The following is a 15869-nucleotide window of genomic DNA, read 5'->3' on the forward strand; positions in this document are numbered from 1 at the left end:
CTAGAATAAAGAGGACGTGAAAACTGTATTATGAAATTGCAAGCCTTGAAAGTATTAGTTTTCCTAAACACTGTTCCAGTTTGCAGCTAGTTCTTCTGTCAGCTTTTATAAAGCCCATATGATGGTTATCATTGGGTTTTATCAGATACACAGCTTTTACGCTTTTTTCCAGATATGCTGTTTTTTATAATGCAAACGTAGGATTTTTGCTGCTTTTTTTGTGTGGAGAATTTCTTCTGTTACCCATTCTAGATCAGGGACATAACATTTCAGRGAGGGGAGATGGCTTTATCAAAATATGCTTTTTTTGGCTGCTGTGAGAATCCAACTAAGTTAATCAAATCATAATTTTTAGAAAAAGAATTTCTAGAAATTCTCCTAGAGTTTCCCAGCTAAAACACACAGATACTAAATATTCTAGACATGTTGCTGTAAAGGCGCCACAGGGGGGYTTCCTCTGTGTTGGGAGCAGGAATTGAAAACTCACTTGAACTTAACTTTTTATAGCTGATTAAATCTGAATTTTTCTTTTTCGTGAGACAGATGGAAGAATTTAGTATTGAGCACTGGCAACTGTAGCTGACATGAAAATTTGTGCTTTGGTTTACAATGCCAGTAGTTACTTCTAAACATCAGGTCTAGTGCATCTTGACAGACATTTCAGACGTTTTTGACATCACTRTCCCTGTGCTTCCGCTATTTTTGAAATTGATATGCTATACTTCTAAAGTGTTGTAAAAATAAATTGAGGTCTTTGAAATGCAAAGAATGAACACTTTGTTGTTCTTTCAGTAGTGCAGAGGTTTCATTGGAAAAAATGCATGCAGTCACTAAACTAAAGATAACTGGTTTCAGAACAAATACATGTATATCRGATCAAGTTGCTCTGGCAAATTGAGTCCTCTTCTCTCTCCAACARTGTCTCATTTTCAAACTGGGATGCTGATTTATATTCTTTGAATGCAGAATTTGAGAGTAGTAAGTTGAGTGTATGTATTTGCTGGTATAGATGCAAAAGAGGAAATGTTGCAGTATTAGAATTGAAGTAGAACAGTGTTAACCTGAAAACCAGTGCWGCTTTCCAGGAGAATACCTGTGCTGTGAATGTTCAGTGTTTTAAACAGATTTGGAATTTTAAAGCCCTCATGGAGATATTGTAGTAGATAATAGGAATCTCACTCTTTTCTCAAATATTAAACTGGAATTTATTTAAAATTACTATGCCACAACAAAGCTGTGTATTTGCTCTTGATAGCTRTCATATATGTAAAAGAGAATTTTAYTCCTGCTCTAGCACCTTAGTTTTACACATGTGATTGTTACTATAGACTGTAAAATGTAACCTAGGAGTTTACCTGTTTGTGTATTTTTTGGGGTATTTTTTGTGGTTTTTGTGTGTGTGTGTTTTTTTTCCTTCCTACAATAGATTTACTTATGTGTAAATTAAAGCACACTTGGATGTCTGGTGTAAATTCACTTGTACATCAACTTCGAAGTATGCAGAAACAGAGCACCTTTTTGCATAAATCTGCACTGTGGGTCAAGAATCAAATTCAGTCTTCCTCTTTGGATGTTAAAAGGTAATTGTACATGTCTGTTTCATAACATATTTCTCTCCAAAACAGTCCAAGGCTGTGCTAGTCTGTATTTAATTAGCATCTTTATTGTTTAAAGTTTTTTCAGCATATCAGAAGTGAGAACTGTGGCTTAGAGCTCAACTTAGCAGTGTTGTGCCAATAGCTTTTTATCAGGGTAGAACAAGGCAGCTTGGTTTTACTGGATAGTGCTGAACTTACTTGCAATGTTTGCCCTTTTCTCAGCCTGCAGGTTTTGATCTCCACAGTTAGTGATCTGTTATCTAAGCTGCTGGAAGCTGAAGGACTACCTGGATATCTTGTGGGAGCTTATGTTGAGCATATTACACCAAACAAAACTGAATGGGAGAAACTGCATGAGTCCCTATCCACTGAGGTAGGAAAATGGTAACTGATGCTGTAGTTATCTTACTKATCTCGAAGGTTTGGGCTTTTAGAGTAATGAACGTGCCTGTTTTGACACAGCACTGTGGTTGTGAATACACATGTCTGACTAGAGGTTCTTTTCAGACACTTCTCTTGCTGGAAGAGAAAAACTGTATAGTTGTGGCCCCATTGAGTACTACTGAAAGAAGTCAGAATTTATGAAAATACCCTTTTCTGCRTGGAACACCAGCAACTTAACGCTAACTTTCTGAATTAAAGTCTAACAGAATATGCCTCATAARGGTGTTCTTGTATTTGTCTTCTATAAGATTACTTTTGTGAGAGGATTCCGATATCTTCAGAGGAATATGAATTGCTGACTGTAAATAAAATGTTGGCATATGTGGAATGGAGAGAAAGGAAATTATTTCCATGTCCAACCACCAGTCTTCAGTAACCCTAGTATTTTTTGTACCTTTCATAAGATATTTAGAGCTCTAAAGATGCATATTTATTTCTTGGGCAGCAATGCAGYTTCAAGTTACTTCTGTGCATTTGTTTATTTAACTGCTGAAATTTGATACAAATTGAATTTATATAGGAATGGCTCATCTTTACTATTATGCTTTCAGTGGTAGTTTGACTGTCTTGGTTATTTTTTTAAGTAACTATGAATTTTCAATATTTTATAACTCTTTTGCATGTTATTAAAATATTACTAATTGTTCATACTTTTTTTTATGCACATATTACAGTGGATGCATAAACCTCTTTTGGAAGGAAGGCTGAGTGTGAATTGTGAGCRTTTGGGATCATATGTTAAGCTGTGCGGCTCAACAAAACTTTCAGGCCACCTGTGTACTTCAGCCTTATTAGGTAAAATGGTGCTGTTTATGTTGGAAAATGGTGTACTCCATGGATGTGATGATGCCGAAGGAAAGAAAATTGACAATATATGTAAGTTATAATGCTACAACTTAAAGGAATTTGACTTTATAGTAGTTATAATCCAACCAAAATTGGTAATTTGAAATGAACAGTAAAGATTTGGCATATAAATATCACAAATCATCCTTTCATCCTTTACATTGTTTGCTTTAGTTTGCCTTAAACTCATACTTTTTTAAGTACAGTGTTTGTATTTCTAGGACTTCTGTGATTACATGCATGCTGTCTCAGCAGAACTTTGAAGTTAACGTTTGAATTTATGCTGAACTTAAAAGTTATTCTTTGCCAAAATATTTGCAGTGCATTGGCATCAGTGGGCAATAGGATATATCTGTACCACCAAATAAATGTCTTGAAAGTTTTTACCTGAGCACAAAAATATTTTGAGGCAGTATTTTCTCTTAATTTCACCAAGCAGAACTTGTTTATTTATGGAATGCTTATATTATATTCAAATTCTTAAATCAGACCTATAATTATGAAATTAGCTCTTTGTTTCCAAAATCTTGCTATAAGAGAAGTGTGTTTGTTTCATCTAAGTCTTTGTGAGTTGATAAAGAAGCCATATGTTAACTGTTAACACTAGATTTATTTTTTCTGAATTTAGATCTTGATTGCCTTATCTGCAAGAAGTAAGAGATTGGAGAAGAGTTAGTCCTTGCCACGTGTGTTTTGTTTTAAAATCTCCTGTACGTCTAGGATTGATTATTGTAACTTGTTTGTGTATTACAATGCAGTAGCAGTATCCAATTCATGCTCTAAAGCACCTGAAATTGTATGTAAATGCCAACTACTTAATGTGTTAAAACTTCTGAAACTTTTGGCATATGCGCTGAATATATTCAGTAGTTACTTTTGTTGTTTAATTAGTTGCAGAACTGCTGTACTCATTACAATGGATTGAAGAATTGGAGAATCCTCCTTATCTGCTTCTCGAATATCTGCATATGTTAGAAGAAATGCACATCACATATGAGAAGTTCAATACGCTTAGWAATACAACTAAACTTCATCAAACAATATTTGATAGGTATGCATGAACAAGTAAAACCTCTGAAATAATACAGCTCCTTATGCAGTGCAAAATTTGAAGCTGCAGTTAACTGTTTAGTGCCACCACGTTTCCTTGTGTGTTGATTCTAACTTCGTACCAATGCTTTTGAGGTGAACTACGCAACTGTGTGTGTTAACCAGGGTCTTTATTCTTCCTTTTAAGATCAGAGGAACATGGAAGATTGTGGTCCTTAACCATGGCTAAAGTGATCCGTGATGGAAAGACTGGATCATGTGGAATGAAACAACTTTTTAAAACAAGTGAAGGGTATCTTAATGCTACAGCCTATATAATGTTGTTTACATTGCAGCTGTTGATAACGTTAAGTGGTATTGATTCTGAAGAATGGCATCTGAAGATTTTAGTATGGATGTATATGCATAGTATGTAAAAGTGAAAATCGTTTTAGTGTATAGGTTTAGTTAAATCACAGGATATTTTGTAGTCCTGTGACTATTATAAACCAACTGAYGTTTTGTTTGTTAGTGAATTTGGGGGTTTGTTTTATTCTTGATGTTGTGTTTGTGTGAACAGGTTTCTTCCGTTAACAGAGGGCAGATTGCATACACTTCAGTGTCTCTCATCGTTTTTAATTGAGGAAGAAAAGAAAGAACTTGTCTTCGACTGTGTGGCCAAACTCATGACTTGCAAGCAGACAGAGCTGTCTGATACTGATGGTCAGTATGTTCTTAACTCATCCAACTTCATTAGAATTTAAGAACGTTATTTTGTAATAATGCTTGCCTTTAAGACATCGTATCATTTTTACTAGAAGAAACATCTTTGCAGTTGTTCATACATTTCTTCTAAAGTGTTTGGCACAGGGATTTGCTGTGTTATTAAGCTTAAGCTACACTGCCTGGTAAAAAATTAGAACTGAAGGATTTAATTTATTAAACAATTTTGATACTGCCCTACTTATTGCTTGCTTTGCATGATTTAGACACTGACATCTGTAGGTACTGAAATTTCATTTAAACATTTAGGCTCTATAGTGTGTATAGAAACATAAGTATTGTCAGCTGGTGGCATCATGATTGTTTTTAGATATTTTACTAGGAGCTTTTTCAAAGTTTACGGATAATTTTTGAGTAAATCTTCCAGTGCATATGCAGCAGCTTTGACTTAACATGCTGTACCACATGTAACAGCTTTTGAAAAATTATTTAATGAGGTGATTGGGATGTTACAATATTACTTTGAGTGTCCTTTAGAAAACCTATTTATTTGCACAACCTTGTTTCTTTTCAAGAAGAATCTTCAGAACAGAGTCCTTCCATATGTTTGAATTAAGTGCAGTTTAAAACAGGAAGCCCGCTCATCACTCTCTCCATTCTTTCATGCTTTCTTACACATACCCTTTTTGATCAGGCTATATAAAACTTGAAATTGAYTTGTGTTTTTAACAATACTGTTCTGAAGTTAAACTGAAGAAACTATCTGTAGCAATTTGAAATTGCATCTATCTGCGGTAGGCAGTGTCCTCACATTTTCAGGTTAGTTCTTTCAGATAGGTGTCTTTGAAGTGTGAACTTCTAAATATTAGTTTTATTCAGCAGTTGAGAGAAGTCTGGGTTGTTTCTATTGTGTTAGTTCTCCTAACACTTGTTCTTGAGATTTAGATTTTTAACCTTTCCTGTCTTTTTGAGTGAACCACTGAACCAGCCAAATGTAGGTGTGAAATTTAAAGTGGAAGATAGGAAAATGAATTTTCACTATTCCTTAGTCATGGAGTGCTCAATCAGTCTATACCTTGAGACCATATTTTTCTTTCTGCTGCTTGTCATTATCCCAAGGATTGCTGATCAGAAAATATATACCCAAATTTTCCTRCTAAGTGTGATCTAGGGTGTGGGTTGACCATTCAGGTTTTTGTTTTTGTTCAAATCATGAAAGTGCTACTAAAGTTCTTGTAAATCATTGCATTGCTGCTTACGTGAAGTGAGCTTTTTTGCAATGCACGTGTTCACAGTGTGTGTTAACACAGTGCACTGTTAAYGGTGTTCAGTTTCTTGTCATCAGACTTGAGAAATGTCCTTGTTCTCCAAGAAATAGAAGTGCGTGCCATTTTCTGTAAAAATGGTGAACAGAAAGAATACAGCTGTTGTATTTAATTGTGAAAGTGAAAACTAACACTTTCAGGGCAGTATTGACATTCACAGTTTGCAGTGAATAAGATCTAGTGTTGTGGGGGTTGTTTGTTTTTAATTTTGGTTGAATGTAGTATTTTTGATTTAATAATGGAAATTCTGGATGAACTATTGAAAGAAAAAGATTTGGGTATATCCGTTATAATGTTAATATTTTAACATTAAATACAGATTAAAAGATCCAGTCCATTAACACACCTTTTAATACTTGTCTTGATAATTAAAACCTATTGCACATGCATTATTATTTTTTTTTCACATTATATTTTTATTATAGGAGCATTCGGGTGTCTTTCCATCTTGAACTCCTGCTTGAATGACAGAAGTATTGATTGTGATCACTTACTACCTGGAATACTAAAAATCATAATATCTTGGAAAAATGATAATGAAGACAGCTTTCTTTTTAGCTGGTGGGTGCAACTTTGAGATACTTCGACTTTTTTGGGGGGAAAGGATTTAAAAATACAGAATGGTCCACTAACTCAAGCAAAATCAACATTTTTTTTTTTTTTTTGGTAAAACACTTGACATCTGCTACATTAATACTGCATTTTTAAGCCTTTGTAAAACTGGATCCCTCAGTTTGACATACCTGTATTTAAGAATTTGATAAATCATTACTAAAGACTATGGCTGTAGTGCTTGAAGGTGGGTATATGAAAGCATGCAAGTAGCATGAAAAAAATGCGAGTGCCAAACTTAATGTCTTTTTTAAAAAAAAAAAAAAAAAAAATCTGGACCTGAAAATGTAACTTAGAAAATCTAGCTTCCAGCAAGGAGTGAAAATTATCTGAGTTTCATCTATCTTGAGCATAGTGAGGAAAAATCCTCATAACATAGTCCCAAAATAATGTACTGGATTGGGACATTTGAAGTCTTATATTTGAAAACTGGTCATTTTATTAGTAATACAAAATGTTTTTTTTTTTAATCTAGTTAAAATTGCTAAATTTTGCAAATAACCTAAGTATATTGTTTGAGTTACTATGTTGGTAAGCAAATTGTAGGATTTTTTTACTTGTACAAGTAGAGATAAAATGCATGTTTTAAATGTTTTAAATACATGTTTAAAAAATGTTTTAAAGTAACATGCAAATGAACAGGTATTTCTGATGGTATGTTTTGTGTCTGTTAGCTTGTATATAAGTTAGGATTGCTAGTTAATGTAGGATTCAAACCATGTAAGTTAGAGTAAGGGTATGAAAAGTACATAGAGCAGAGCTTAGTATAAGACTAATTCCTCCGAAGAGAAGCAGCAAGGTAAAAACACAAGTACTTTGTTCCTTCAACATGAAGATATGTAAATGTCAGTTGTATTTTTATTGCAGCAGTCTGAAGGAAACAAGTGCTCAGTTGCTGGCTTTCAACATAGAGATGATCCGTTTCCTTTCTTTGTTGCTGAAGTATTCTACAACTCCTTTGGCTGACAGTGAATGGGACTTTATCATGTGCTCCATGTTGGCTTGGTTAGAGGTAAAATGAAGGACATTATTGTTAACCATCACATTTCCTCTTAGAGCATTCTGCTACTGCCCTCTCAGCCTACAAGACTGACTTTTCCTAGCTTACTTTTCATTGTAATCTCCTCCTTGGAGAGAAAACAAACAAACCCTCAGTTGTTATCTTAGTGTGCTCTCTTGCTAGACATTTTATCCTAAATCTTAGAATGTAGTATGTTAAAATTTTGCTTTATTTTTATATGAGCATCTTTACAAAATAGAAAGGTGTATATCAGGATAGCACAGTAAAGCATTGTAGAAACTGTTTTAAGTAGCAATCAGATTTGTTCAAAAGATGCACAGGGGTTACCAAGAAGAATGGAAATCAGAGTAATAGTAATGATTCAGATAGAATTTGGAACATGATGGTTTTAAGCATTTTAACTTTTTCCATCTCTTGTGGTAACTTTCTAGTGCTTTGGAAGAATGAACTATGTGTTCAGGATTTCAAAGATACTTTTTTAAAAAAGTATCCCAACAAAATATGGAAGTAAAACCAAATTTTACATACCACATCAGTGTTGCGTTTCCAGTTTTGGTGTGCTTATCTCTTTAGATTATTCTCTGGATAGGCAGGGATGTAGTCATCTCAGCTTATCAAACATTTGATAGGAGGTTAGAAAGGATTGACAGAATTCTTTTTCATTGAGTTTTGGCAATGGTTGTGTGGCATAAAAGCACAAGCCTTACTTTTCTCTTCTGTATGTTGAGATGAAGTCGCATCTCTGGTGTAGTATATGTTTATTAGTGGTATTGATAATTAGAGAATAATTTTAAAATATTTCTTCTCTGGATCTCTATGCTGGAAGATAATATTCTGTAAAGCTGAAGTCTAACATGATGTATAAAACTGACTGAACAAAAGCATCATCAGTCTATCAATACCCAAATGATTACGCAAAACTTAAATATTATATTCTAACAACTCTCAGAAAAGAAATCAAGGTGCGCAGCTGACTACTTTGAAATCAAATAAAGATAGAGAATCTCTGACCGTCTAGTCTCTGCTATTAAATTGCAGTGCCCTCCTTCACTAGGGTAGAAGAACAGACACATCTCTTGGCAAAACACATTTCTTGAGTTTGAGGTTTGCCTCTATAGAAAAGATAAGTCTAACTCCAAGGGAGCATGATTTTTTATTTTCAAAAGGCAGATCATCAGTAAAACGGAAAATATCATCAGAGCTGGAAACTTCCATGTGGTTTTTCTTGATGTCAGGATTCATCTTACTTGTACTGTATGTGCCTGTATGCTTAGTTTTCTTTTTAAAAAACAGTAATAGTTAACTTCTGTGGAAAAACTTCTTGCATAGATTAAATGCTTGGGAGTATTTTTAATATTTAGTGATTGTCTGGGACAAATAAAGAGGGAGGAGCTAGGTTGTGGGGAGGAAATCTACAGACAGCCCCTTAAATAATTCCAATTTACAGTAAGGTGTTGTCCATTTCTTTCTGTGACTTGAAGATAGAAACATGATGTATTAATACATTTCATATATTTGGAAGGGAAAAATGAGAGCACTTTGTATTGCAGTTTTGGCTTACTTGACGAGCTACATATGYGTACATTTCTGCTTGAATCCACTTGGTGGCAGTTTCCTTCTATCATAAAGAAAGGCATATAAAGAAAGCAATCTAGTATTTTAACTCTTGGTGAGATTTGGAAATTCATTGTGGTAATTTCAAAAAAATACAGATTGTTTTTAAACTTTTTTTTAACTTACAGTTCAAACTTACAGTTTCCAACTTGCAGCTGAGTTTTTTTTTTGTGACATTGCACTTTCTAGTTTTATTTGTTTCTCTGTAGAATGTGAATGTGAAGCAACTGTTGTTTTAAAAACAAATTTATGGTGAAGAAATTCTCTTTTTTCTTCTCCTAGACAACAAGTGAAAACCATTCACTTTATCATCTTCCACTTGTGCAAATTTTTGCTTGTGCCAGTTGTGACTTGGCATCTGCCCTTAGTGTTTACTTTGAAGCTGCAGCTCCTGAAACTATTGAAAACCTTCCTGTGAACTTGATCAGTGAATGGAAAGAATTCTTTTCTGAAGGAATTCACAATTTGCTGTTACCCTTATTGGTGAAAGTCACAGGTAAGTATATGGTAACTGACAAGGACAGTAATAGTGAATATGATATAAGTCAGATCAGTCAGAAATAGAACTTGATAGGCCATGTTTTTAATTTTATGCTAATTAATAATTACAGTTAACTTTCTGTGACCCTTAAGATTAGGTATATTTTAAGTGCAGTCTGAGTTGTTTCTAGTTAAGCTTGCTTAATGTTGATATCCATGCATTCTGTATCGCAACTTGKTTTTTTTTGTTTTTTGTTTTTTTCCATTTTAAATAGGAGAAACCAAAAATGCATCTGAAAGTGCTTTTCAGAACTCTGTATTAACATCTTTGGGTGAAGCTCTAACATATATCTCGAAGGACCAGTTGTTAAACCATAAACTGCCAGCAAAGTTTGTTGCAGGCCAGAAAACAAATCTTCCAGATAAACTCCAGACTCTGTTAAACACATTATCTCCATTATTGCTCTTCCGGGCTAGCCCTGTACAGATTTCTGTCTACCACATGTTGTATAAGTAAGAATCAACAAATTTCTCACTCCGCTTTTTTTTTTTTAATGTGTTTTAGAAAATTCACTTACAGTTGTGTGTCTAGTAAAGTAATGTTTTGTTATGGGAGAAAACTGTTAACTGGGCAAGTTGTGTTCTGTGTCGGAGTATGTTATCTAAGGCTATGAATAGTACGCTTACTTATAAAAGTAGACTAACTGTGTTATTTCTAATACCAAAAGATCGAATACAGATTTTGAAAAATAGTATGTGCATTTGATGGCTCTAAATGCAGATTGTAAGACAACTGACTTGATGGTAGCTCTAAAATCTTACTCTCATCTTTTATTGTACTGAGACATTGGTAATGGCCTTGCACTGAGATAGAGAAGCTTTTTTTAGCATGATTTAGAAAGTTTAAAATGTTTGGAAAGCAGTTAAGCAAGATTATTTGCTCTTTCGGCCATTGTCGTTTAAGAGCCAAGTCTACAATGGTAACGTATCTCTTAAAGGTTCTGTGTTCTTGTTAAGCAATAAAATATTAGTGGTTATTACTTATCAATAACGTAGACACTGATAAGCAATGACCTAGGCATTACTTGTGTCAAAATATATAGTCAGTAAAAATTGAATGTTTTTTTTTCTTTCCTCTCCCTGTGTATCTCTATAGATTAATGCCTGAGTTGCCTAAGTTTGATGATGAAGATCTCAAATCTTACGGTGATGAAGAAGAGGAATCAGCATTGTATGGATTTTTTTGTCCTATTTTTCATTACTGTTTTCCCTGTTTTTAGCATCTGTTTTATGGGTTTATATTTACAGCAGAGTAGTAGTCTGTCAGGAGATGTTAAGAGTAACAATGACATGGTTATAACAAAAGGGACATAAACATCGATATTATACAACATAATTGTTTATATTTGCTTTTGTACTATTTACTGGACCAGTATTTGCAATTGTTTTCTAGGTACAGTTACTAGAGTAACTGCAGCATATGTCCTATATATTGTAAAATCTTGAGAGATTTTTATTGAACTGCTAAATTCAGCATGTTCCCAGCTGTACAGTTAACTTTAGTTTCATGGATTAATCCTCTTAGGTGAATTTATCCATGAACTGAAATAAAAGTGAAGACTTCCAAAATAAGTGTTTTATACAGCTTGAATTAGACAGTCTACAGTTTGAAGAGGGGATACTGTAAAGTTTCAAGAGGGGATATTATAATTTATTTATTTATTTTTAATCTTAGCTCAGTAACTAAAAGTATGTTTTACTATGGAGTTAAAGTCTTTTTAATCTAATGCAAAATGCAAACCAAACGCATCCAGTGATTAGGAGATAGATTGTTCACTAGCTGATTTTGTTAGTGTGATTTGGCAAATGCAGAAGCAAGCCAGCGCTCCATGATATAGATTAAAGCTGCTCAGACATGGACCAAATTCATCCTTTCAGATAAAGCGATCAGCATTCAGTTTATATTCTTCTTGCAGGGGGTAAAGAGATCAATTGCCCACTTGAAAAAAATGGACCATTAGAATACAGCACTAGTGTGCAAATCTGGAAGTGAGTTTTCCTGTAGTAAAACACCCCTTTGATCTACATGTACACTTGTACTAATAGGATGGTAGATACCCTGTAAATATAAATTCAGTTAATCTTCTACTGAAGTTTTTTGCATACTATGCCAGGTAATATTTTTCCATAGATCACCTCCCGCAGCTATTATGTCTGTCCTGGCCACTCAAGAACTCCTGCTAGAAAACATTCTAGAATGCATTCCAGTTGGAGAATTTGCAGTTATCCAGCCACTTAGTGATGAGTTCTGCCTTGTTCTGGGATATCTTCTCACTTGGAAGTTAACATTAACTTTCTTCAAAGCAGCTTCTTCCCAGGTATATACTTTTTTTTTTTTTTTTTTTTTTTTTTTTTTTTTTTTTATTATTTGGCTTCTAGAATTGGTGGTATTCTAAAAGCTTCAACAGAACTAGACTTATGCAGTGTGATAGTTTGGGCTGGTAGTATTACAGTAATAATGATTAAAGATTTGTTAACAGATGATTCTTTGTTACTTTTTCAAACAACTTTGCTGCATTTTCTAATTTTGTAATCACTGAGAAGGCTGCAGAGMGCTAAATTATCCTCCCAAACAAACACTTATTTCAAACCACAGGATTGCTTTTCCTCCCTACACAAACATATCTGTGTCATATGAAGGACAAACTAATTTTTATTAAATTTCCTCTATTTTTTGCTTTTGTCCAATCAGCTGCGAGTTCTCTACTCACAATACCTGAGAAGAACTAAAAGCTTGAATAAACTGCTTTATCATTTGTTCAGGCTAATGCCTGAAAACCCTATCATTTCTGGGCCGACTTCTGAAGTTCCAAATAAGGATACAAAAACTTTCTTTACGGAAGAACTTAATTTAAATGTTAAAGGTTAGTAAAAATGTATTTGATATTTGTGCATTTGCGAGTTTTGATATTTCAAAGGCTTAAATATACATTTCTACTTAAATACATATTTAGAAGATCTTTTCTATAGAAACRCCACCCACCCACCCACCTACGTACATATGAAAATTTTTGACAGTCTTTCCTAAATGTGAAGCTTAGCCACATTAGAACTATTGAACAGAAAACTTGGGGAGGGGGAAGGAAATGCTTTAATAACAGATTGTCACTAATAGTGACAAAGTATTATTTCTGCATTGTCTGAATCTAAATGTATGCAAAAATTCTAGAATATTAAAAATACGGTCTAGCCTGGGACTTCTCAATTGTTTCTAGTTTTTTTTGATGCTAAATAGAGTTTTAAAAAACTTTAATATACAAACAGAAGCAAAAAATAAATATTTTAATATAGTAAGATTTTTCAAAATATTTAAAACTTGTTAAATTGTCTGTTTTCATCACATGGTTCAGAAGAACTTGAGTTAATCAACCATAATGACAGAAAATAAACTACCTGTTTTTTCTAGCTGAGAAACATGAAGAATTACTTTTGAAAGTTACTTCATTGAAATTATTTTATATCCCTATAGAGACGTGAGCAAAAATGCTGAGATTTCATTTCTTAATTTTGTGCTTGAATAGCATTGTTTTGCAGAACAGCTTATTTGGGTAATGGATAGAAAAGAATGGGGAAGTTTGGGGAATTATTTGACAAAATGTCCCAAGAAAAGACTTGCCTTATCTCTCTGTACATTCTTGGAATACTGCAAACCTCAAATAAGCTCCAAATATCTCCTTGCTTGTTCCCTCCAAAGTCAGCTTTCTGTCATTTGTGGAAAATTATTATTGATTTCTGGTAGTCCATCTATAGTGCACCTCTAAATTGCAAGGTGAGCTTCCAGTTTGGAAGTGTTAGTCTGAAAAACAAAGAATAACAACAAGACTATGAAGTTATGGTATCAAATACGGAAGGGGCATATAAATGAAGTTCCGGCTACCACGGTGAGGATGGTATCAACATTTTTGTATGTGGTGTGGAAGAACCAACATTTGTTACTAATGGTGTAGTATCAACAACATTTTTTTTTCCCCCACTCTCCTCACAGGTACAGGACTACTGTCATCTCAGATACCACACTTGGCTTGCTCTGTGTATCATATAACATTGAAAGACTTGCCGGCCATGGTTAGGCTGTGGTGGAATAGCTGTGAGAAACGTGTCTTCAATGTTGTAGATAAATTTACAAGCAAATATGTCAGCAGCGTGCTTTCTTCACAGGAAATAGCTTCTGTACAGACTAGCACCCAGTTATTTAATGGCATGACGGTTAGTAAGACTTTGTGTCCTTTTTTGATTTTATTTGAGAATTTTGCAGACCTTTAAAAAAGTATTTCTTCTCAGAACCAGACTGTAATACAGGGTCTTGTATGATTGTATTTTTCTTATTTGAAATGACTGATGAGAACATAGTTTAGCTTGGTATCAGTGTATTAAGTTGATGCTGGTACTTACTAATATTCTGTGTTCTGAATAAATTAGAAGGGTGATTTTCTTGGATGTTTGAGAAATTGAGGAGGTAAGTGAAAGATGCCACTGTTGGTATGCTGCTCYCTTTCTAGTAAATTTGAAAAATATAATGAGCCACTCAATTGAGAGATGAATAGTAATTTCTTGTTAGGCCCACTTATATCTTAGCAATCTTTATTTGCTTTGAGTAAAGTGTTTTTCTGTTCTAAGAAAAATATGTCTGTAGTGAAGCATAAATGTTTCATATATATTAACACAAGAGATAAGAACTCTATAATCAGAGAGCTATATACTACTTTAATATTTTCATTTTTTTTCACAGGTAAAAGCTCGATCTGCTGCACGGGAAGTCATTGCTACTTATTCAGTTGATGATATATTTATAGAACTAATAATACAGCTTCCATCAAATTACCCACTGGGATCCATAACAGTTGAAAGTGGAAAGAGGGTTGGTGTAGCTGTTCAGCAATGGCGCAATTGGATGCTGCAGTTGAGCACTTACCTTACACATCAGGTGAGTTTAGAAGAAGCCTTTAGTTTTGAAAATGTAAATAAGTCCTGATGATAGAAAAATAACCCTAGTAATATAATATCATTTAGATCTGTATAGCAGATCTCATCAGTAGAACTCAGTGTGCTATAGAATTGGTCATTCTTACCTACTTCTCTTCAGATGGTGAAACAGAGAGGTAGAATTAGCTGTCTAGTAAGTCATAATAAATCTGTGGCCRAAGCTGAGAATGTAGATCTTCTGAAACATAGCATTGCCACACACAGCAGACTCTGGGCTATCTCAACTATAATTTGAAAAAAAATGACTACGTGAAATTCTCCAAAAGACTGGTAGTGGTTGAAATTGCATCGTATGTAGTTATGAAAAAAAACAAGAAACGGGAAATGACATTTTTAAAATCACGTTTTTAAATGTTCTTAAATGCATTCTTTTTCATTGTGAGGGTTGTTTCTTAGTTCAGTTCATAGTGCTGTTTCTCTGTTGTTCATGTGTTGGCTTTGTAAACTACTCACAGCAGAAACTACATGTAATTTCAGATTACGAAATCTTCAGGTAATGTGTATATGGCATGTAATGTCATTGGGCCCTGTTCCCTTCATATGCTTATGACTAACAGAGGATATTCTGAAGGGACTTTTTGATGTTAACAGCTATTTTTCTCTCTGTTAGAATGGAAGTATTATGGAAGGCTTGTCTTTGTGGAAAAATAATGTGGATAAACGTTTTGAGGGTGTTGAAGATTGCATGATCTGTTTCTCAGTCATTCATGGTTCCAACTATTCCCTTCCCAAAAAAGCTTGCAGAACATGCAAGAAAAAGTTTCATTCAGCCTGTTTGGTAAGTACCTAAACTATGTCTAAGTAGGCAAAAATCTATTAATAATTTAAAACAGGCATTTTTACTGTAATACCATCAATYCTCCATTATACTGATGGATTTGTCTGGGATGAACTGAACTCATAAATGTTTTGCGTAGATTTTATACTAGGCTGTAAGGGCATTTAATGAGACAGATTTCTGCATTTCACAAGCAGTATCTATCCCTTTTCTGTTCGCCAAGACAACCATTACATCTACACAGGGTGTAGCAACAGTATCTTGATGCATCTGCTCGTATAGGGGAATAGAAAAGGCTCCATTTAATTTAGGCAGCATGCTCTTCAGTAAACCCAGCTGGTCTTGGTATTTAACAG

General features: G+C 34.1%; 1 protein-coding gene across 3 annotated transcripts in view; it reads left to right on the forward strand.

Annotated features, from left to right (window-relative positions):
- The window catches only part of LTN1 (listerin E3 ubiquitin protein ligase 1), a 35841-nt gene that overhangs the window by 13720 nt on the left and 6252 nt on the right, over window positions 1-15869 (forward strand). For all 3 annotated transcript variants that reach the window (XR_014894904.1, XR_014894903.1, XM_085297833.1), the window contains exons 14-29: window positions 1427-1580; window positions 1821-1971; window positions 2717-2918; window positions 3780-3939; window positions 4126-4230; window positions 4498-4640; window positions 6391-6526; window positions 7445-7589; window positions 9495-9708; window positions 9968-10205; window positions 10849-10923; window positions 11884-12070; window positions 12445-12616; window positions 13738-13958; window positions 14482-14676; window positions 15346-15513. Coding sequence is in view for 1 of the 3 variants with exons in the window: in XM_085297833.1 (XP_085153959.1) it covers window positions 1427-1580; window positions 1821-1971; window positions 2717-2918; window positions 3780-3939; window positions 4126-4230; window positions 4498-4640; window positions 6391-6526; window positions 7445-7589; window positions 9495-9708; window positions 9968-10205; window positions 10849-10923; window positions 11884-12070; window positions 12445-12616; window positions 13738-13958; window positions 14482-14676; window positions 15346-15513 (2666 nt within the window). In the remaining 2 variants the exon portion in view is untranslated. The remainder of the gene's footprint in view (window positions 1-1426; window positions 1581-1820; window positions 1972-2716; window positions 2919-3779; window positions 3940-4125; window positions 4231-4497; window positions 4641-6390; window positions 6527-7444; window positions 7590-9494; window positions 9709-9967; window positions 10206-10848; window positions 10924-11883; window positions 12071-12444; window positions 12617-13737; window positions 13959-14481; window positions 14677-15345; window positions 15514-15869) is intronic.

Source organism: Rhea americana, unplaced genomic scaffold (assembly GCF_003343005.1).
Source record: "Rhea americana isolate MKP2758 unplaced genomic scaffold, rheAme1 scaffold_130, whole genome shotgun sequence".
NCBI lineage: Eukaryota > Metazoa > Chordata > Aves > Rheiformes > Rheidae > Rhea > Rhea americana.